The sequence below is a fragment of the Gordionus sp. m RMFG-2023 genome, chromosome 1, assembly GCF_954871325.1.
Source record: "Gordionus sp. m RMFG-2023 chromosome 1, tfGorSpeb1-WG-v2, whole genome shotgun sequence".
Classification (NCBI taxonomy): domain Eukaryota; kingdom Metazoa; phylum Nematomorpha; class Gordioida; order Chordodea; family Parachordodidae; genus Gordionus; species Gordionus sp. m RMFG-2023.
Window position 1 is genome coordinate 51,599,795 of NC_088775.1, and position 24,352 is coordinate 51,624,146.

A 24,352-nucleotide genomic window follows, 5' to 3' on the forward strand; every position below is an offset into this window, starting at 1 on the left:
ATTTAATTTGAGTTCTTAGAACGCCTTGCTAATGCAACATTCTCAATCTCTTTCAATTCATATTTATTTTTACAAAAATCTCAATTTTATTTACGAAATGTGTAATATAGAAAAAAATTAACTAACATTTATACCTATTTCTTTAATGGGCCAATTTACCACATTATAAGGTATGTGGATTAGTAGCCAATATTATGCAAGCCTGGAGATTTTGCGCAAAGAAGGAAGAAAGAAAAAGAAAGATTTGACCTCTATCTCTAATCTTATATATTATTTTGGCTACATTCTTGATCAACCGTTTTTAAAAATAGACCCAAAATACCCCCCTGATAAGTACTATAATGAATCCCCTTTTCACGCCTAATTTTAGACAATAAAAAAAAATTTATAAAAATTAAAAAAAAATAATATACTCCCCTGATGTCTTATATCATAAAACGATTGTACCCACAATTTTTGTGCTATTACCGAATAAAACCCAGATTAAATGTATAAGGGTCTTGGATGAGATAAAAAGATTAAAAAATAATCTAAATCCTATATCGGTAATGATCGATTTTGAGCAGGCGGAAATAGATGCCTTTACACATTCATTTCCGTCAATAACTGTAAGAGGGTGTTTTTTTCATATGACCCAAGCGATTTGGAGACATATACAGAGTGATGGCGAGTTATTAGCACATTATTTAGATAAAGATGGAGGATATGAGTGGTCTATAAAAATTAGACAAATGCTCTCTCTTGCATTTGTTCCCATGGATGATGTAGTTGATGCTTTTTATGGACTTACACAGATAATGAAAGGGTCTTATATAATCTTATAACATATTATGAAGCAAATTGAATTGGGGAAATTCTTCGTAATGGAGAAAGACAACCACCAAGGTTTTCAATTCCCCTATAGAATCAATATGCTGCTACATTGGAGGGAATTTTAAAAACAAATAATGCAGTTGAAGGTAATTTTTTAAAAAATTTGTTATCTTTTTAATCATTATTACACAATCATTTTTTATAACTTTGCAATTTTTTACTATAGGTTGGCATAGAGCATTCTCATCTCTATCATCGCACCATCCCTCTATTTGGAAATTTTTAGATGCTCTACGGTTAGAACAATCGTTAACCGAAGCAAATTAAACAATATATTTCTGGTACGCAACCCCCGAGATCAAGAAAGAGGTATCGGGATACGTCTGAAAATATTATATTAAATGTATCTGACTATGTAAATCGCCCGATTAATGATTATTTAAGGGGGATCGCATATAATTTTAATTTACAAATATAATGTTTTTTTAATAGCATGTTTTGTATAGTATATTTATATTTTCTATATTCTATAATTTGATTTATATAATGGAAAAAATTAGCCTAAGCATAATATATTTTTTTAAAAGGATTAATAGAATTTAAGGAATTTTAATAAATCTAAAAAATGAGTCAGTTTTAATTTGATTTTTTTTGGATCATGGCTGGGTCTATTTTTAAAAACGGTCGATTTAAATTCTAGCCAAAATAATATGTAAGATTCGAGATAGAGGTCCAAACCTTTCTTTTTCTCTCTTTCTTCTATGCTTAAATCTCGGCTAACATAACATTGGCTACTAATCTACATACTTTATGTGGTAAATTGGTCAACCAAAGAAATAGGTATAAATATTGTTTTTTTTGATACATTTTATGAAGAAATAATTAATAGGACCAACATTCAAAATGATTTCTATCTAATCATCCTTATTTTTTTATACTAAGTAATATATAATAAATTGCAACTGTATTAGATACGCGCCGAATTGACGCGATACCAAATAAAGGATATATAGTAAAATATTTGGTGTTTTCATTACTTGCCAGTCTTAACGAGAGTCTTGTCGTCGTGCTCGAGAACCTTGAATTCGTCCTTTTCAGAACCGTTTTTATAGCATTTTTTGCTAATTCGATTCAGCTTAAATAAAAAAAGGGAAATTATCATTTATTTCCATGATCAAACCATGTGTAAAAAACCTTTCCCTGAAAAATAAAGTCTTTATCGTCGGTTTAGAGAATTGAAGTGCTTAACCAGATTGTATCTTTAAGAAAAAAGGAGCTAAAGTTTTTAATCTTTAATTTATGATTCATTAAAATCAATATAAATTTAAGATAAAAAATTTTTTTTTCTCATAAATCAAATCATCATGTATGTTCCGGTTCCTAACCGGTTGCGCCCTAGCCTTTAATATCAGGAGACCAAAAAATTAGTGCTGTAAACGTTACTTCAAAAAATAGACGCGTTACTGGTTACGTCAGACTGCGTTTAAAAAAGGATCGCGCGTTACTTGCTATTCAGAAAGTAACGCGTGATTCATTACTTGAACAATTAAATATTATATCTATACTTTTCCTATAAATAATTTAAATAAAAGTATATAAAAATAATATATTATAATAAGGTATTTTTATAATAATTATTTATTTATTTTTAACAAATGATTTCAAAATTTTGATCAGATAAACAAGAGAGTGCACATATATTTAGCTCTGCTAATAATACGTTCAACTGGCGCAGAGGATGGGAGGGTTGTATTATATTTAATAAATAAAAATTTTAATTGGGGAAATTTATTAAAAATTATTTTGAAAAAAGTTTAATTGATCATCTTAAAAAGAATTTTCAACGTCTTTAAATTTTTTTTATCTTTATCAGAAATAGTTTTAAAGGAATAAAAGTCTGCTTTTTCTTTGTCAAGCTATTTTCAGAACTGGAAATAAGTTCGAGCTTTTTACCTTTGTAACCTATAACTTTATCCAGAGCCAATCCAATTCAAATAGCGGGTGAGTTATTAGTGATAAGATATATTCATCTTTATAGATGTGTTCAAATCTACTGAAGATAAATATAATTAAAATATAAATTGTAAAAAATATTTCAATTGTATACCTTTTATCTATGTCTTGCAGGTTTGCAATAATAAGTGGCTTACAAAGCTTGAAATTATTTAAAGCAATTTTTTAAGTTTTAATTTTCACAGAACGTGGGTGTGAAATACCCCAAATGTTCTTGTAGTATATTGTTTATTTTTAATCTCCGAGTTTATATTTAAATGCCTTAATTTATAATATTATATTATCTTTAAATTGTTAATTTTTATGAGTTTTATATATTATTTTATATAATACTATTTAAATAATTGTTTATGGCTATAATTTATTAGGGCTGTGCCGATATTAATATCGGATCGGCACCGATATTTCGCATTTTTCAAAAATATCGGATCGGACCGATACCTATAAAAAACCCGATCCGATCAGATCTTTTTACTTTTCTTTGTTATTTTATGTTATGATATTTTACATTATAATACTTTCTAAATAATTTTTTTTTAAACAAATGCCACCCCTTAAATTTTATTAATTTTAAAATGGATTTATAGTATTTTAAAATTTTTTTTGTAAAAATAGAAAGGAACACCCAAAGTTTTATTTATTTAATCTTTTTAAATAATAACGTAATTTTATTACAAGGTTTCCCATTCAAAAAAGGAAAAGTCCCAATCAAAAAAGGAAAAGTTTCAATCATAAAAGAAAAGTACAATGAAAAAACGAAAAGAGTCAATCATAAAAGGAAAGGTTCAATCAAAAAATGAAAAGTGTCAATCAAAAAAGAAAAATTCTCATCAAAAAAGGAAAATCGTAATTTTATTTTCTTGTGAATTTTTCTTTTTATTTCTAACTTTTTGCGATTTCTTTACTTTATTTTACTTCTTATTTTTGATAATTCTTTTTGTTTTAAAAATAATTTATAAATTTTCCGTTATTTTTCTTCACCTCTCTCTGCTCCATTTTTTTTAACAATTCATTACTTTTTTTTATCATACATACAATATTCTTTTTATTTTTTCTCTTTATATTGTAATCTTTTACATACATTTCTAACCTTTTCAATCTCTTTTTAAGTCATTTTTAATCTTAATTTTTTTTCTTCTCATTTTTGATAATTCTTTTTAGGAATTATATTTAATTTTCACTAAATTTTATTTTATTAGAATTTTTTTACATATCAAATTATTTAATTACAATTACGATATATATGATAGGGTCCAAAATCATAAAAAAATAACATAAGCTATTTTTAATGTAAAAATAAAATGGTGTCCAATTTCATTTTTCGGTATTTATAAAAATTTATTTTTTTATAAAAATAATAATAAAAAAACAAAATTCGAATAAAAATTTATTCAAAATTTATTTATTTTTAAAATTTTTATAAAAAAATACTAAGTAAAATAGTAACCAAACGATTATAGCCTTTTATATTAATATATTTTTTAGTGTCAGAATATAATTTTATGGAAAGCATAAGAGTGCACAGGAACCTCTGGTGCAAAAATGATTTAAAATTTAGAGATTCCATATAAAATAGGAAAATTTGAGAAAAAATAGGAAAAACTTATAACTTGAATTATGATCAAGTGAAAAATAAATTATTGGCTGTAAAAACTAAATTCAACAAATTATATTCTCTAGCACTACAAAAATCAGGTAAAATTTTTTTTATATTATATTAAATTAAATTTTAATAGGTGCAAGAGCAATAAAAAGCAAAGATTTACAATTGAGGAATATTTATGGCTAAAAAAGAATGTTGAAAATATTACCAAATATTCTGAGTCAAGTTTTAAATTGACACAGACAAATGTAAAATATTTAAAGACAAAAATATAAAATAGTTTTTTATTTATAAAATTATATATTTTAATAGGCAGCACAATACCTTAATGAAATTGAAAACCCACTTGATCAAAATATTGAAATTGCTTCATTTGAGGATACTATAATTTCTGTATTTTTTATTCTATTATTTGATATTTATTATTGAATAATAGCTAGGTCAAGATATTGCTAATAAAGAAAATGAAAACTTTATAAATATTAATAAAAAGATTCCTACTCCATCTATTAAAAGAAAAAAATTAAAAATTATTGAAGAAAGAACATAAATAAAGGTAAAATAATTATAATAGATATTTTAGATTCAAACTACAGGAGAAGATCAATGATAAACACTACGCGAACACTTTACAGCGAATTTTTTATCGCGAATATGTTTGCGCGAAGTCATTATCGCGAGCGCATTACCGCGAAACAATAAATATATTGCGAATGCATTTATTTAAAAGAAAACAACATATTATTTATTATTTGATGTTTTTTAATAAAAAATGATATGCTACTATTGTAATATTATTTTTGTTACAATTTATTAGTGATTTTCATGCCCAAGATTTTAAGTAAAAAATATTTCTTGAAGTTCAAAAAGATTTTTGAACATATTTTGATAAAAATTTTAAATCTTTGTAAATATATCTTTTTTGAGGAATTCTTTTGTGAAATTTATTATAAATATACAATTTTTAGGTGAAATCTTTTGTAGTTTTTTTTATCATTTTTGTAAAATTATCTATTTCTTAAGCATATTAAAAGAGGTGGGTTTTCTAAATAATTTTTTTAAAAATATATATATTTAACTTATTTATGTTATTTTATGATCTTTTTAAGGATAATATTTTAATGTGACAATTGTCATATTCATTATTTTTAAGATTTTTGAAATTTTTTGACTCAAAAGGGTAAAGATATCATTTATATTGTAAAGATGTTAAATTATAAATTCAATGAAGATGTTCCTTGGAAATATGGCAATTATCATAATCGGTATTTTTAAACATATTAGATTTTTTTAATGCTAATGGGCAAAAATATGTATTTTTAACATGTTAAATTATAATTTCAATTAGGATGTACCATATAAAAGCGACAATAGTCATAATCATTATTTTTAAAGTTTTTTTACAATTTTTTGACGTAAATGGGCAAAAATATAAGTTGTTATATGTTAAAATAAAATTTCAGTAAAGATGTACATATATATAAGTTAAAATTGTCATAATCGTTGTTTATAAAGTTTTTTGAATTTTTTTGTTGTAAATGGGTAAAAATATAGATTGTAAACATGCTTAATTAAAATTTCATGAAGATCTACCATTGAAAAGTGACAATTGTCATAATCGTTGTTTATAAAGTTTTTTGAATTTTTTTGTTGCAAATGGGTAAAAATATAGATTGTGTAAACATGCTAAATTAAAATTTCATGAAGATCTACCATTGAAAAGTGACAATTGTTATAATCGTTATTTTTAAAGTTTTTGAATTTTTTTGAGCAAAATGCGTTAAAATAAGTATTTCTAGTATGTTTAAATAAAACTTAAGTGAAGATGTACCCTAGATAAGTGACAATTATCATAATCATTATTCTTAAACTTTTTTAATGTAAATGGGTAAAAATATAGATTGTAAACATGTTAAATTAAAATTTCATGAAGATGTACCATAGAAAAGTGACAATTGTCATAATCGTTATTTTATAACTTTTTAAATTTTTTTGACGTAAATGGGCTATAATAAGTATTGCAAAAATGTTTAAATAAAATTTCAGTGAAGATGTACCCTAGATAAGTGACAATTGTCATAATCGTTATTTTTAAACTTTTTTGAATATTTTTGACGCAAATGGGTAAAAATATAGGTTGTAAACATGTTAAATCAAAATTACATGAGGATGCACCATAGAAAGGTGACAATTGTCATAATCGTTATTTTTAAAATTATTTGAATTTTTTAGACGCAAATGGGCAAAAATATAAATTGCTTACATGTTAATATAAAATTTCAGTGAAGATGTACCATAGATAAGTTACAATTGTCATAATCGTTGTTAATAAGGTTTTTTTGAATATTTTTGTTGCAAATGGGTTAAAATATAGATTGTAAAAATGCTAAATTAAAATTTCATGAAGATATACCTTTGAAAAGTGACAATTTTTATAATCGTTATTTTTAAAGTTCTTTGATGTAAATGTGTTAAAATATAGATTGTAATCCATTTTAACCATAATAAAATCTTAACATTAAATTTATAGGATGTTGATTGTATCATATTACTAAATAATATTCATATGGTTTTTAAGTTCTTTCTATAAAAATCCTACCCTGAATTCAGACTCAGCACTATTTTGCCACGAGTATACAAAAATATTTGCTAACTGTGAATGCAAGGTTATACATTTTTATAATGTAGAATTAAAATTTATTAATTAAAGGAATAAGATTGCGAATCCATATCTTAAAAGTTTAGAATTTAACATAGGTTACAACTATCTTTAATAATCACTTTGCATATTTTTATCAAATTTTAAGCAGGATAAAAGGAACAACAATTATGAGAATGAAAATATCGATTTGTTTTTTTTGTTTGGACTGAAATTTTATTTTAACAAGTTAACAATTTATATTTTTGTCCAATTGTGTCAAACTATTCAAAAACTTTAAAAAATAACGATTATGACTATTATCACTTATCTAGGGTACATCTTCCCTGAAATATTATTTTAACATGTTAGCAATTTATATTTTAACCCATTTGCTTCAAAAAAATTTAAAAACTTTTAAAATAAACGATTATGACAATTGTCATTTTTATATGGTACATATTCATGAATTTTAATTTGAAATTTTTACAATCTATATTTTTACCCTTTTGTATCAAAAAATTTTAAAAAACTTTAAAAACAAATAATGACAATTGTCACTTATCTATGGTACATCTTCAATGATATTTTATTTTAACATGTTAGCAATTTCTATTTTGCCCATTTGCTTCAAAAAAATTCAGAAAACTTTAAAAATAACGATTATGACAATTGTCACTTATCTAAAGCACATCTTCACTGAAGTTTTATTTAAACATGTTAGCAATTTATTTTTTGCCCATTTGCGTCAAAAAAATTCAAAAAACTTTAAAAATAAGGATTACAATTGTCACTTATCTAGGGTATATCTTCACTGAAGTTTTATTAAAACATGTTAACACTTATTTTAACCGATTTACGTCAAAAAAATTTAAAAAACTTTAAAAATAACGATTATGATAATTGTCACTTTTATATGGTGCATCTTAATTAAAATTTTAATTTAACATGTTAAAAATACATATTTTACCGTAAAAAAAATCTAATATGTTTAAAAATACCGATTATGATAATTGTCATTTTTCCAAGTAACATCTTTAATACGAATATAAAAATTGTCAGATTAAATTATTATCCTTAAAAAGATCATATACATAAATAAGTTAAATAAAAATATTTTTAAAAAATATTATTTAGAAAACCCACCTCTTTTAATATATTTAAAAAATAGATAACTTTACAAAAATGATAAAAAAAAAACTATAAAAGATTTCACCTAAAAGTAATAAAATTCGCAAAAGAATTTCTCAAAAAAGATTTAAAATTTTTATCAAAATTTGTTTAAAAATCTTTTTGAACTTCAAAAAATATTTTTTGCTTAAAATTTTGGGCGTGTGAAAATCACTAATAAATTGTAACAAAAATAATATTACAATAGTAGCAAGCATATCATTTTTTTTATTAAAAAAATATCAAATAAAAGAAATCCATTTTTCATTTCATAATATAATAATATAAATAAAAAATATATATCATATAATATGTTTATTTGTTGATAAATAAAATATTAACATTAAAATAAATAAAATAAATTATTTTAATAAAAATAAAAAAATAATAATAGGCCGCGTTATATTTCGTAAAATAGTTTTTGCTATATTGTCTTCGCGATTTATGTTTCGCGATATTGACTTCGCTATAAAATTTTTGCGATTATTGATTCGCGATAAAAATTTCGCTCTAATGTATTCGCTTTAAAGATTTCGCGATAAGAGTTTCGCTATAAAAAATTCGCGATATTTGTTTCGCTATATTGTTTTCGCGGAAAAATATTCGCTAATGTGGATTCGCGATAAAAGTTTCGCTATAAACTTCATTCGCGATAAAAGTTTCGCTGAATTGACATTGAACCCTTTTTTAACGCGTCAATTATTAGAGCTTTTGTTTCACTGTTAATATTTTTCCCCTTGTTTTTACCATTTATTTTTTAAAACAAAAAAAAATTTCTTTTTAAAATATTTACTAATTAAATAGAATGAATGACAAAAAAGACTGAAATTATATAACATTTACCTAATTTTTATGTTTAATTATTCATAAATTAAAGAATATAGGCTTAAATAAAACTATAAAAAAATTACTTACTTGATCAAAAGTATAAATGTGTCTTGCATAAATATTAAAATTTTAAAAATAAGAATTTTAAAATGATTATATTTTATAATTTACTTATCGCTAGATATTACAGTTCAAGCTTATTTAATTTTAAAAAGGTACATAATAACCAAACGATTAATTTAATTTAATTGTAATTAAATAATTTGTTATAAAAAATTGTCTTCCATCAAAAATGAGAAGAAAATAAATTGAGAAAAGGTCAAAAAAATAAAGATTAAAAATGACTTACAGAGATTGAAAAGGTTAGAAATGTATGTAAAAGATTACAATATAAGGAGAAAAAATTATAAAAAGAATATTGTATGTATGATGAAAAAAATGTAAAGAATTGTTAAAAAAATGGAAGCAAAGATGTAAAGAAAATTAACGGAATTATTATAAATTATTTTTAAAAGACAAAAGGATTATCAAAAATGAGAAGAAAAATAAATTGAGTTAAGTTATAGTAAGAAAAATAAACTAAAGAAATCGCAAAAAGTTAGAAATAAAATATGAAGGAATAACAAAAATTGACAAAAAAAATTACGATTTTCCTTTTTTGAATGAAATTTTCCTTTTTTGATTGACTTTTCCTTTTAATGATAGGCCTCTTTCCTTTTTTGATCGGACCTTTTCCTTTTATGATTGAAACTTTTCCTTTTTTGAATGGGAAACCCTGTATTTATAATTTAAATAAAAGAGTATCTTAAAATATGGTATCAGAATTATGGAAATATTTTAATAAGATAAAGATAATTTTGAAAAATGAGTTATCTGCGGAATTCTAATTTAACGGGGAGGAATAACGAAAAATTTATTTAATACTACCAATATCCGTAAACATTTAAAGCGATTCCATCAAACGGCATTCGAAGAGCTAATACAAAAAGAAGGAGAAATATTAGGAAAAACAAATCAAATTTAAAAAAATAGCTCTGAAAGTCAGCCAACAATATCACATTCTTAATAAAACTAATATTTCGAAAATTTTTATCCTAAATAATAATTTTTATCATTTTTTTTAAATTATAGTCTTAATTGTAGAAATAAAAAATAGGTATCGGATAGGATCGGAACAGCACTAATATTTATATAAAAGACTTAATTTTATAAAAGTTAATTATCATGATTATCATTTGAAAATATACTTTACTGTTCGTTTAATTCTAATCCTGGATTTCGACAGTTCTAAAATAGAAAGAGCCGTAGCAACAGATTCCATAACATAGAAAATCATATATAAATATATCTTATTTTTTAATAAGCACTAACATACAATACACGACTTGTGATTATATAAAAATATTTGCAATTTTGATTTATCTTCGTCAAATTGACAATTCTCCTTAAAAAGACTATTAATTTCACGGAGTTATAAAAGGAGTTCCATCTTTTACACACGGTTTAATCAGATATCTTCCTATTTTTTCCTTATAAATGGCTGCACATTTTCAAGACTGTCCATGTTTATTCCACAATTGAGGAAATGTATGAATTGGGACAAAATTTTACGAAATGTAGACTTTATACCCTTAATTTTCTTTATTGGTGTAAAAATGTTCATATTTGGGCCAGGGCAGGTAAAATCATCTTCATCTGAAGAAATATATACAATTGACATAATATTCTATATAAAATAAATTATAATATTAGAGAATAAGAATATAATTTAGCATATCTTGATTGATTTGATGTTAATTAGATTAAATTCTTGGCTGAAAAGTTAATAACGAAAATTTAAAATAAAAAGAAGGAATTTGGTGATTGATCTAACTTAAAAACTAGGCTTAAATTATTTATAAAATTTAAAAAATAATTTTATAATATAATAATATATGTTTTTTGCATATTTTTAAGAAAAAATTTAAAGTAACGAGTACGGTTACTAAAAAAATGAATGGTGTTACTCGTTACTTCTAGAAGAAGGTAACAAATGGCGTTCCCTTTCTTCAAAAAAACGTCAGCACTAAAAAAATACATGATTTATTCTGTTAATATAAAGTTATAATTAGAAAAATTTTAAAATTAGAGCACATCAATTCAACGATATGCTTAAAAATTAACTAGTAATACATAGAAAAGGATGCATTGCTGTAATTATTTTTCTTTCAAACATTTGAAGGAATTAATTTAGCCCTAGGGTTGACTGTCTTTGTGCAGCCGAAATAATAATAGATTGCTTATTTTGTATTTCTATGAGGAGTGGGGGCCTATAATTAAGTGAAAAATAGATTTCTAATTAACACAAGAATATGTACTTTGTTATAAATAAAAATTTTTCATTATTTGAAATATATTATTTTTTCTGGAGATAAAGGAAAATAAATTATAGCATGAATTAGATTTAAAAAAGAGGAATAAAACCTGGGATGGGATATTCAAAGGTGGTTGTATTCTTATGGTAGGATCCCACTCTCCTGGAGGAAGGACTATGACTTGGTCTAAAAATTCGTCTACCCCCGCCAAAATATCTTGGATATTCTTGGCCTTGTAAGCTACGTCGTGGAACACCTAGATTAATTTTAAGCACCATTGAATAAAACGTTATTCAAAATGAATTAATTATTATTATATCCCCTTTCGTTTTTCTTTTTCTTTTCTATCTCTCTTTCTTTCACTCTTTTGCAATTGTTTTACATATAATTTAAGAATACTTCATCCGACATCAAAGTAGCCAGACATCGCCCAATTTCGTGGTACCTGTCAACGTATCCAATGGGACCGATGAGCAAAAATATAAATCTAAATAAGTGAAGTAACAAATTTTAAAAAATATTTCGTAAATAAAATACAATTTTAATGAGTATAACTTTTATCGGCAATGTGCTCAATAGGAAAATAAACTCGATTTCGCCAATTTTTATAAAACGGATAAATCAAAAAATTTTTAAAAAAAAATCGGTTAAATCGATTTGGACAACATTAGTATTGCTCAGGAAAGTAATATCTTACAAAATTAGTCTGAAATTTATAGAGTAGGTATTCTAAATATGCTGCGATACATCTCTCATATTAATTTAAAAAACGTGCTAAATAAAATTAAACCTGCAACAATAATATGTTGAGCGCCTTTTAAATTTATTTCATTATCTTAAAAAAAACGCATACTAATAGTTAGAGTGTCACATCAAATATTTTTAAGTGTTAAATAACTAATTTTTTAAATTAAAATAAAGTTTAACTAATGAATTCTATTTATAAATTCAATTAGAAATTTTTTTGCTATGATAGACAAATTTGGACCTGTGCAATATATTTTAAAAATCATTAAATATATGGTGATATGATTGATTAAGCGAATACAAGATATTGATAATGAATTGGTAAAGCAAACTGATTTATAACAGGGATAACAAAGAATATAGCACGTCAAGAAGGACGGTGGCCTAGGTATGAATAAACAGATTTATATGGTGGAATCGGAGTTTAATCCCGATTAACTATTAATATATGTTTTCCTTAAAATAATGCCTAAAAAATTGATTTTAAGGCATAAAGTAAATGGAAATCAAGGAATTTAGATTCTGTAATGATAATATTAATCACATGTAATATTATAACATGAAACTGACAATCAAAGCTTTAAAAAAGGATGAACCCTGTTTTTATTTATTTGATAATATAAAGTAGAGTCATCGGAATAAGATTTAGTCGGAGCTTGAATCAAAAAATAAAATTTAGCTTTACGTTTCTAAATTTAATTTTTTATGATCGAATCACTTTCATTGATCCAATCCCCACCTACTTTATATTATTAAGTAAATTAAACTTGCATTCAATTAGTCCCGTCCCAAATTTCATATTTTAATCATACAATTGTCAGTCTAGTTTATTATTGTAATATAATCCATTACCTTAAAGGCAACTGTAATATGATTAATTATATTCTCTATGATGATTAATTGATGTATTATTTGTAAAATATATATAAACAGTACAAAATATATGAAAGCAGTTAAAAATATAAATTGTTCAATAAGAGTCAAATATGTCGTTGGCGCAGTTTCAAATGGAGAAATCTAATATAAAGGAGTGCGAATAGAAGTTTATTTATCAAAGATGGAATTCATTTTTAAAATCGCCAAAATAGGAGACAACAAATCGTTTTTATTAGCAAATATTGGATTAGAGGTTTATTCAAAATTATTTACTTTGTGTTTTACTGAAGATGTTAGATGAAATATCATATGATGATATAATTAAATTTAAAAAAAATATTACTCGAAAAAAACTAATTTTATGCTAGATATTATTTTTCCAAAATAGAACATGAAAAGGGAGAAAGATTACAGAATATATAAATAAATTAAAGATAAAAACAAATAAGTGTGATTTTAAAGAGATATATATAATGCAGTATTGCGGGATAAATTAGTGTCGGAAATTACGAATGAAAAAATATAATGAAATTAATCAACACTCCAGACTTGACATGGGAAAGGGTTGTTTAAATCGCGATTTCAATGGAGATAACGGAAATGATTTCGTAGGAAAATTATATGCAGGAAAGGAGATAAATAAAATTGCAAAAACAGTTACAAGAGAGCAGTATGACAAGTGAATCTAGGAAAATAATTCCCCGGGAAATAAATCTCCTTTTTATAATATATTAAAAATTACAAAATTAATAAATTAGGAGAAAAAATTCCCTATAAATATATCCATGGAATAAAAATCCTCAAATAATATATTTAAAAATATTAAGAAAATCAATTCCGGAGAATTATTTTCTAAGAATTATTAATGGGGATTTTTTTTCCGAGGAATTATTTTCCGCTTACCAATTTGAATGCAATTTACCATAATTGTAAAATAAAAAGACATTTAGAGAAAATATGCAGAAAAAATAGTGGTAAGAAAGAATATGTTCAAACGATAGATGTCCCAGAAAAGGAGCGAGAAAGTTTTAAGGATTGGGGTTTTTTAGAGGAGTCGCAAAAAAAATTTGAGATGGATAGATAAAATATATATTAATTTTTTAATTGACAAAGGATCGGCAGTCTCCATTTTGAATAAAAGACGTCCGTTTAAAAATACCAGTAACAAAAAGGGATATTATTTTAAAATCTTATAATAATGTAATGATTTATTTTCTTCTCCGTTTTATGGCGATTTCCATGTTTATTCAGGTAGGCCAGTTTTCCCTCTGATTTTTCTTTTCAATTTTTAGCGGTCCTGAGAATCAATATTTGTAAGATTCATGCTTTTCATATCCGTCGCTATCACATTTGTCCAGGTCAGCCTTCCTCTATGTTTTGATCCTCCTACTTCCATGAAGGTGCATCTTTTTACCCAGTCATCTTTTGGCATACGTTCTACATGCCCAAACCATCTTAGTCTATATCGTCGCATTATCACTCTAATAATTTCTATACCCAATCTTGCTCGCAATTCCTTGCTAGTTTCTCTCTCTCTCAGAGATACCCCACACATCCATCTAATCATTCTCATCTCTTTTCTCTAACATCAAACTTCCCTTTTCCCGTTACATCTATTATGTACCCATTTCGGGCATCTGGTGCATTGAATTGAATCGCTTGCAACTCCTTTCCAACATATACCACAAGGTGACTTACCGGATTCATCCATCTTTCGATTTTCCCCACCAATCATCACCTTTGTCTTTGCGGCATTCATTTTCAGACCCTTTGCTTCCATAGCCATTTTCCATTTACTAGTTTTATCCCTCAATTCTTCCTCACTATTTGCTAGTGTTGTTAAACGACTCAGCCGAGTCGGCTTAACTACGTCAAGTTGAGTTTTTAGTAAAAAAAATCGACTCTTCTCAAAAAATAGTTTATTAAATTTTATGAAACTCAATTGATTATAATTGGTTAATTGTGTAAAACCCAGATCCGTAACTTAAGTCTAAGAATCGACTAAACTAGCAATGAGCACAAATCACAAGCACAACCAATATATTTTAAGTTGTTTTTTCTTGACCTTAATAAGGTATATAAATATATGATTATTAGAGGCATCAATCGATAGCTAATTAGAACTATTGAATAATTAGCAAACCAAACGCCACCTCTCTATGGCAATTACTACGTAGGTTAGGATTATTATCGGCACCAAATATTGATATGATGGATTGGTATCAAATAAGTCTAGTTCAACCTAAATATGGTGTATATAAGTTTGACTTGGGAGGGGGGTAAAAAATAAATATGGTTGTAGTGTTGTTAAAAAGTCGAGTTCACCCGATTCTGACTCAGGGTCGTTAGTCGAATTAGTCGACTGACTGAAGTCGTGAACTCGAGTCGTAAACTCAAGTCGACTCGAGTCGTGAACTCCAGTCAACAGAGTCATTAAATTAAGTCGACTTGAGTCGAGAACATGAGTTTTCCACTTGAGTCATGAACTTAAGTCGACTAGAGGACGAATATTTCGAATAGGTGTATAATATTATTTTTGTTACAATTAATTTGTGGTTTTCATGCAAAAATTTTAAGCAAAATTTGAATTGATAAGAATTTAAAATCTTCTTTTTTAATTAATTTTTTTGTGAATTATTAATCTTTTAGTTTTTTTTTATCATTTTTGTAAAAATTTTTTTAGTATATTAAAAGAACTAGTTTAAATAATTTATAAATATTTATATAAAATTTTTATGTTATTTTACATGTATAAAATTTTTATGTTATTTTACATGATCGTCTTATAATATTTTAATGTGACAATTGTCATGATATTTTTTAACATTTTTGAAATTTTTGGAACAAAAGGGTAAAAATATAATTTATATTATAAATATGTTAAATTATTAATTCAATGATGATGTTTCTTTGTAAAAATGACAAATATCATAATCTGTATTTTAAAACATATTAGTTTATTTTTGACGCTAATGGGTAAAAATATAGATTGTAAATATGTTAAATTAAAATTTCAGTGAAGATTTCCCCTAGATAAGTGATAATTGTCATAATCGTTATTTATAAAGTTTTTTGAATTTTTTTAAAGCAAATAGGTAAAAATATATATTGTAAACATGTTAAATTGAAATTTCAGTGAAGATGTACCATAGAAAGTGACAATAGTCATAACCGTTATTTTCGAACTTTTTTGTTAAAACGAGGTGACTTTTAGCCTACGCCCGTTTATCTTATTAGGCGAGGAGGAGAGCACACTTTATAATTACATAACTATTTAAATTTGAAAGTAAGGAGATTGATTTGTAAATCTACACGTATAAATAAATGATTTGAAAACTATTTAAATAAAAAAAAAGATTAAGTTTTACTAATTGGTTAGTTGTGTAACCCCCAGACCCGTGATTTGGGTCTAAAAATTGACTAAACCAGCTCTGATCACGAGCCTATGGAAAAGACCCGGGGTTCACACACTTAATCGCCACGCCTAAAAAATGCGAACATGTATTTTCTTTAAAAAATATTACAAAACGATACTGAATTTGTTATTATTTATATAAAGTATTTAAGAGGGGGGGGATTAACTAAACCTTTTTCCGCAAAATAGATTTCATAATTCTTCCTCAAAAAAAATTTTTCTCGCAATTGATCAGACGTACCATGTTTTCTTTAAAAGTCAAAACAAATCTTTTCCTCTTTTAATAATTTTTTTCAAAAAGGCAAAAACATAGCCATTCATGGCACATTTCCCCTATAATGTCAATATTATTTTTAATTTCATATAATAAAATATCGAATCCCGGAAAAAAACCCCCGAAAAAACCTCGGAATAAAAACCTCCTGTTAGGACCTAATAATATCGGTATATTTTTATTTGGATTTAATAAAGTACATACAAATTAGTATTTTAGAAAAAATTATTATAGAAATATAATTTAATAATAAATTTTTTTAGGCCCCAATTCATTACTTAAAGATTACTCATATACCCTCCATGAAAAATGCTCTCAAATTGGTACTGGGACAAAAAAATACCCCAGTAAAATAACCCATGTATTACTAATTTTCGTAAAAATTATTTACTATAGTAATAAATACAATATCCATCCTTAATTACTATATTAAGTAGAATAAATTTGACAAAATTTGCAATAAGATCTGTTTATTTTATTGAAAAATCATTATGTATATACAAATTTAATAATTTAGAATAATAATTATATCGGTTGACATCAAATAAAGGTGAAAATTGCCCTCATAAAATCTAATCTGGAAGACTTTGCACCCTATCACGGTATTCCTCGCAAAGTTTCCTTAACCGAATCTGGGTATTATAACTCTGCGATTTTGATTTGATGTCCAACTACCTACACGCCATCGTTCAAGTTTGGTTTATCGGCAGCAACCTCGCATTTCATTTTATTAATCAATACCCAAATTGATGGGCGTTTATTCCCAACCAGATATGAAAAATGATGATCCCAACCTTCGCATTGATTATTTGTGGGTTTCATCACGTTCCAAGTTTCTGGAGGAAATCGAGGCCAAATTCGACGTGTCTGGGATTGAGAATTGCTTCTTGTGACCTCCCTTGGCTCCATTGATGTAATTTTTATCGAAATATTCAAGAATATCTTTACCATTGGTCGGAGTAACTGATCTCAGGAATGCCATTGCATTGCCCATATCACATAAAGGAACAAATGCTAAGCTGTCCCTCATGCCACAAAAGAAGCTTAGGGCTTCATTGGTTCTGTATTGGCGTTCCAGACCTAGCTTTTGTAGTTTTCTATGGGTACTTTGACACAAATGGTAAATCATCCTCTGATTATAATATGATCCACTAATTGAAAAAACAAATATAAATAATTTAACATATTAATGATCATACCAATGACAGTTTTAACCTAGCTCATAGCAAATTTTTCGAAATCCATGTATATATATATATATATATAATGGATCAGGAAATAAATCCCTTTCTTGACATTTAGATAATATTATTTCGAATATTTTTTCGTAAGATTTTGTGTTTTGGGGGTGGGGGTATATATAATTGCAGAAAATTTTTTGGGGACATAAAATTTCCACCTATGCCATGAGCACTCTTATAAATTTATTTATCAAAATTAATTATTGCTAGGTTATACTAAAAAAATTAAATGTAAATTGAGAAGAAAAAAATTGAGAAAAGATCCGAAAAATAAAGATTAAAATAGATAAATGACCAACCCCTCCCCCGTCTCTCTCTCCCATTGTTATTTAAATATTGTAACAATAGTAAGATTTTTTGGTTCTTTAAATTATTTCAATTTAAAATGTATTATTTATTCTTAAATTTAAATGCTTATAGCGCCTTGATGGCACCAGTAAGTTTTTTTTAAAAAAAATTCTTATTTTAATAAATGGTTCAGTCTCAACGCTACACCCTTACTAATAATTTCATAATTTAGTAAGCATAAAAAAATATTCGATTTAAATTATGATAAAAATATTTATGATAATATAAAAAAATTTTTTTATTATTTACTCATATTATTTGTTATTCTTATTATCATGCAAAATGAATCCAATTTTTTTGTGTTCAAAAGCGTTCCTATTTTTTTTAAAATACCATTTAAAAAATTTTAAAATAACAATATTTATTTATTTTTTAAATGTTTTTTTATATGTATTACATGATTTTTAAATAAAAGAATTAAGATAATATATAATTTTACGTTGATAACTCTCATTTGAACCTTTGCGCAAATAAACAAGAATATCTTTTAGTTCAATCTCCACTAAAAGTTCTCATACAACTAACATTAAAAACGATCCTAATTTTTCTTCGTCTATATTATTTCTCAGCCTATTTTTTTATAATTTACTAAATGTTCTCTCGCAATTAACTTGAGTAAATGATAAAGAAATGTATTCAAATGTGAAAAATAAATTAGTGTATGCACTTGTGTGCATATTGTATCTTTTAAGAATTTCATACAGGCATATTAAACAATTGTTACATTTATTATCACAATTCACATTCTGAGTTATTATCTTATTCTACTTTTTCATTAGACTCCTCACCTGCTCATACGATATCATCGTCCGTTTCATTTAATTCTGCTATTAAATCTTTGATTTCACAGGCAAATGAACACAATTCGTTACGTTATTTAACATTCAATATATTTGTTGTGTCAATTTTTCCAAGGCCTTTTCAGAAATACCTTTACTATTATTTTTATCAAAATGCCTAGGATTACATTGCACATCAAAATAAACTCTCTTTTTGCAGAAAACCGTTCTGATGTTTATAACTATCTCATTAATTTTTCTGACGATAACATCTACAACAGTTTACGATAATCTGGTATTTAAAAAAAAGTTATGAAGAATATATTTTTTAATATTTACCTAATAAATTTTAAATAACAAATAAAAGTTGTTTATTAGCCTGCTCATTGTTAAAATTTTTCAAAGGTCCGTTAGCACTTTTTAACTTATTTAGCTAGCCAGCCCAATTTGATAGAAGGGCGTGGGCTAAAAACCAGCATTTGGGCAAAAAAATTTAAAAATATTTTAAATAACGATTAACTGAAATTGTAATTTAACATGTACAATATATATATTTACAAGTTTGCTTTAAAAATTTTCAAAAAGGTTTACAAATAATGATTATGACAATTGACACTTTTTTATGGTCATCTTCACTGAAATTTTAATATAACATGTTTATAATATATATTTTTACTTATTCTCTTTGAAAAAATTAAAAAAAGTTCCAAATAACGATTATAACAATTCTCACTTTTCTATGGTACATCTTCACTGAAATTTTAATTTAACATTTTTACAATATATATTTTTACCGATTTACTTTAAAAAAATTCAAAAAAGTTCAAAAATAACGATTATGACAATTGTCACTTTTCTATGGTACATCTTCACTGAAATTTTAATTTAACTACAATATATATTTTTACCCATTTGCTTCAAAAAAGTTCAAAAATAACGTTAATGACAATTGTCACTAGAGATCTGCAAAGTTAGGCCCGGCCCGAAGCCCGTTTAATTCTATTTAAAATAATCGGGTTCAGGCCGGGCCTAATATTTTAAAAAAAATTCATGCCGGGTCGAGTCGGACCTTGGATATTTTTTTAAATATATCTAAATTTATCAATTATATATTGAATTTTTTATGTAAAATAAAAATATTTGATTTTATTTATTGAAACTAAACTACATATAGCATATGTCTTTTATTTTGAGTAATTATAAAGATTAATTTCTATATTTAAATAAATTCGGGCCGGGCTGGGTAGGTAAATTTTTTAAAAAAAAATTCGGGTTCGGACCGAGCCGGCAAAACTTATTAAAAAATTTCTGATTTGGGCCGGGCCGGAAAAACTTTTCTAAAAAAAATTTAGGGCAGGGCTTGAAAAAAAAGGCCCGATGCAGATCACTTATTGTCACTCTTCTATGGTACATCTTCACTGAATATATTTTAATATCTTTACAATATATATTTTTACCTATTTATTTAAAAAAATTCAAAAAAGTTAAAAAATAACGATTATGACAATTGTCACATATCTATTGCGTCAAAAAATTTCAAAAAACTTTAGAAATAACGATTATGACAATTGTCACTTATCTATGATACATCTTCATCGAATTTTTAATTAAACGTATTTACAATCTAAATTTTTACCTATATGCGTCAAAAAATTTCAAAACTTTAGAAATAACGATTATGACAATTGTCACTTATCTATGATATATCTTCATCGAATTTTTAATTAAACGTATTTACAATCTATATTTTTACCTATGTGCGTCAAAAAAATTTCAAAAAACTGTAGAAATAACGATTTTGACAATTGTCAGCTATCTATCACTGAAATTTTAATTTAACATATTTACAATCTATATTTTTACCTATTTGCGTCAAAAAAATTCAAAAAACTTTAGTAATAACGATTATGACAATTGTCACTTATCTAGGGTACATCTTCACTGAAATTTTAATTTAACATATTTACACTATATATTTTTACCTATTTCCGTCAAAAAAATTCAAAAAACTTTACAAATAACGATTATGACAATTGTCACATATATCTATGGTACAACTTCACTGAATTTTTAATTAAACGTAAATCTATATTTTTACCTATATGCGTCAAAAAATTTCAAAAAACTTTAGAAATAACGATTATGACAATTGTCACTTATCTAGTGTACATCTTTACTAAAATTTTAATTTAACATATTTACAATTTATGTTTATAATTGTCATTTTTAGAAAGGAACATCACCATTGAATTTATAATTTAACATTTTAATAATATAAATTATATTTTTATCCTTTACTGTCAAAGATTTCATAAATGTTAAAAAATAACATGACAATTATCACAAAGACGATCATGTAAAATAACTTATAAAAGTTTAATATAAATATTTAAAAATAAATTATTTATCCCCTATAAATGTCTTTCGCGACAAAAAATTTATTTTGTGAACCGGAAACGTAAAAAAATACATCTAAGGAGTTTTGGATAGAGAATTAAATTCAGTTCAATGATATAAATATTATAAAAATTACTTTTAAAATGTTAGCCTTTCCCCTGTAAATGTCTTTCGCGACAAAATATTTATTATGTGAACCGGAAACTTAAAAAAATACATCTAAGCGGTTTTGGATAGAGAATTAAATTCTGAGTTCAATGATATAAATATTATAAAAATTACGTTTAAGATGTTAGCCTTTCCCCTATACGCGACAAAAAATTTATTTTGTGAACCGGAAACGTTAAAAAATACATCTAAGCGGTTAAATTCTGAGTTTAATGATATAATTATATTCAAAATTACGTTTAAGATGTTAGCCTTTCCCCTCTTAAATGCTTTCTCAAATTAAAAATACCTTAAAAAATTTATGTTTCTCATTTACTTCTTTATCAAGTAATTACAATATATTTATACTTACTCAATATATAAATTCATAACCAATTATTAATTTAATTAAAAATATTAATTTAAAAATTACTTTCTCAGATCACTTACTCGCTTCCCCTCCCTCTCATAGATCCCCCCCCCCCTAAACCAAGTAATTGGTGCCTCATTCTCAGATATTTTTCTTAACTCCACAAAACCAAGTATCATAAGGAGAATACACAAAGGAGCGATAATACAAGTAGCTAAATCTCTCAGCAACTGCATATCTTCTCTTTTGCAAAACTTTAACAATGAAGAAGAATGGTTAAAATTTCTAAACTTCGGGTACAATAGTTTCAAAATACCTGACATATCACTCCAAAAATCCTTAACTCAACAAATAAAAGATGCCTGTTTAAACATCAACACTCATCTTCATGAGTCCCAAATCACCAGACATCCCAAAAACAAAAAAAAATAACCCCACTTCAACAAAAGCCTCATTAATTTCGAAGAAAATTGACAGTCTTAATATCAAAGGGGCCCTCAAACTCATTTCAACCAATGACACTCTGGCGGAATCCAATTTAGATACCTTAATTAAGCATCGATCAAAGCATCCCACAACAATATTTATGCCAATATTGCCCCAACCCTACTCCCATTGTGCAGTAGACTTCACACAGGAAGAAGTAAGGAAAGCAATCCTATCTTTTCATCGGGATTCGGCTCATGGTCTAGATGGGATTAGACCAATTTTTTTTACAGGACATTACCTCTCCTGTGATCTGTACACAGGTTTCAATTCTTACTAAAATCACAAACTTAGTCAACAAAATCCTAAATGGAGACGTACCCAGCTTTATTACCCCCTTAATCTTCGGTGCCAGACTCATCGCACTCCAAAAACCAAACAAGGACATTTGGCCCATCGCCATTGGTTCAACTTACCGTAGATTGGTCGCTAAATTAATCGCATCTAGAATCAAACACGATGCCGCACACATTCTAAGCCCCTAACAACTTGGTGTAAGGATACCTGGTGGGTGTGAAGCTGCTGTGCACTTAACAAGAATTCACCTTGAAAATAACCCAAAAAACGAATCTCTAGTAAAAATTGACTTCTCTAACGCCTACAACACTCTTTCGCGCAACACGTTCCTACATTCAACTTGCTTCCATTTCCCCGCTTACACCAAATTTCTTTTCTCTTGCTACCAATCACCAACAATCTTACAATTCAACAAAGAAAAGATACTTTCTGTCGAGGGTATCCAACAGGGTGACCCTCTCGGATCCCTTCTCTTTAGTCTTGGAATCAATGACATGATAAAATCAATAAACTCTTCATGTACTCTATCGCTCCACGCTTGGTATATTGATGATGGAATCTTGAGTGGTCCCTGTAGTGAAATCGCCAAAGCAGTCAACATAATTAAAGAAATGGGCACAGCCATTGGACTTTCGCTTAACCAGAGCAAATCTGAATTCTCACATTTAAATTCTAATGTTCCCAACAATCACGATTTCAAATTCACATCAAGCGTTGAATTAACACATCTAGGATCGCCTGTAGGAGGACACGAGGCAATAAGCACCTTTCTTCATTCCACACTTGACATACTCCTTAAACTGGAGGACATCTTTACACTTCTTCCATCACACAAGTCCTTTTTTTTGCTAAAAAATTTCTTTTTTATACCAAGGATTCTTTAGGCACTTCGGTCAACACCAATTTTTAAATATCCTATTCCTCTCCAAACTTACGAAAAAGGAATAAAGGACTTAACCGAAAAATAGTAAATATCAGATTCAACGAAACCGCTTGGGCCCAAGCAACTCTTCCAACCAAATTTGGTGGTCTCGGCATCAGATCTCCACATGACTTAGCAATAACTACTTTCATATCGAGTAGTCTCTTGGCAAAGCCAATAACCACCGCCAATAATTCTAAAGATGACCTTTCCTTAATCGTGGCTATGGATATTTGGAAAACAAGGATCAATGCTGATTCTCATCCCCCCACAACCCATAGACAGAAAGACTGGGATGCACCAGTGGTTGCTCGCTGCGTTGAAACTCTCTTATCTAGCATGCAATCTACCGACCGCACCCTATTCTCTTCCCTGCTCAATGGTACGGGACATGAGTTTCTTAAGGCCATCCCATCTACCAATCTTCAGCTTCAACTATCCAACAATGAATTTACCCACGCCATCGGCATTCGTCTAAATTGTTCCATCACTCACCCTCACATCTGCTCAGGGTGCAACTCGCCAGTTGATTCGAAGGGTAGACATAGTTTACATTGTCGCTCCTGCAATGGACGATTCATCAGACACAAGCAATGTAATACAATCATCCAACATGCACTGAAATCCGCCCAAA

General features: G+C 26.6%; 1 protein-coding gene across 6 annotated transcripts in view; it reads right to left on the reverse strand.

Annotated features, from left to right (window-relative positions):
• LOC135922250 (electroneutral sodium bicarbonate exchanger 1-like) overlaps positions 1 to 24,352 on the reverse strand; it is a 138,745-nt gene that overhangs the window by 31,345 nt on the left and 83,048 nt on the right. For all 6 annotated transcript variants that reach the window (XR_010570813.1, XM_065456660.1, XM_065456663.1 and 3 more), the window contains 3 exons: positions 11,819 to 11,906; positions 11,529 to 11,675; positions 1,851 to 1,948 (listed from right to left, as the gene is read on the reverse strand). Coding sequence is in view for 5 of the 6 variants with exons in the window: in XM_065456660.1 (XP_065312732.1) it covers positions 1,851 to 1,948; positions 11,529 to 11,675; positions 11,819 to 11,906 (333 nt within the window). In the remaining variant the exon portion in view is untranslated. The remainder of the gene's footprint in view (positions 1 to 1,850; positions 1,949 to 11,528; positions 11,676 to 11,818; positions 11,907 to 24,352) is intronic.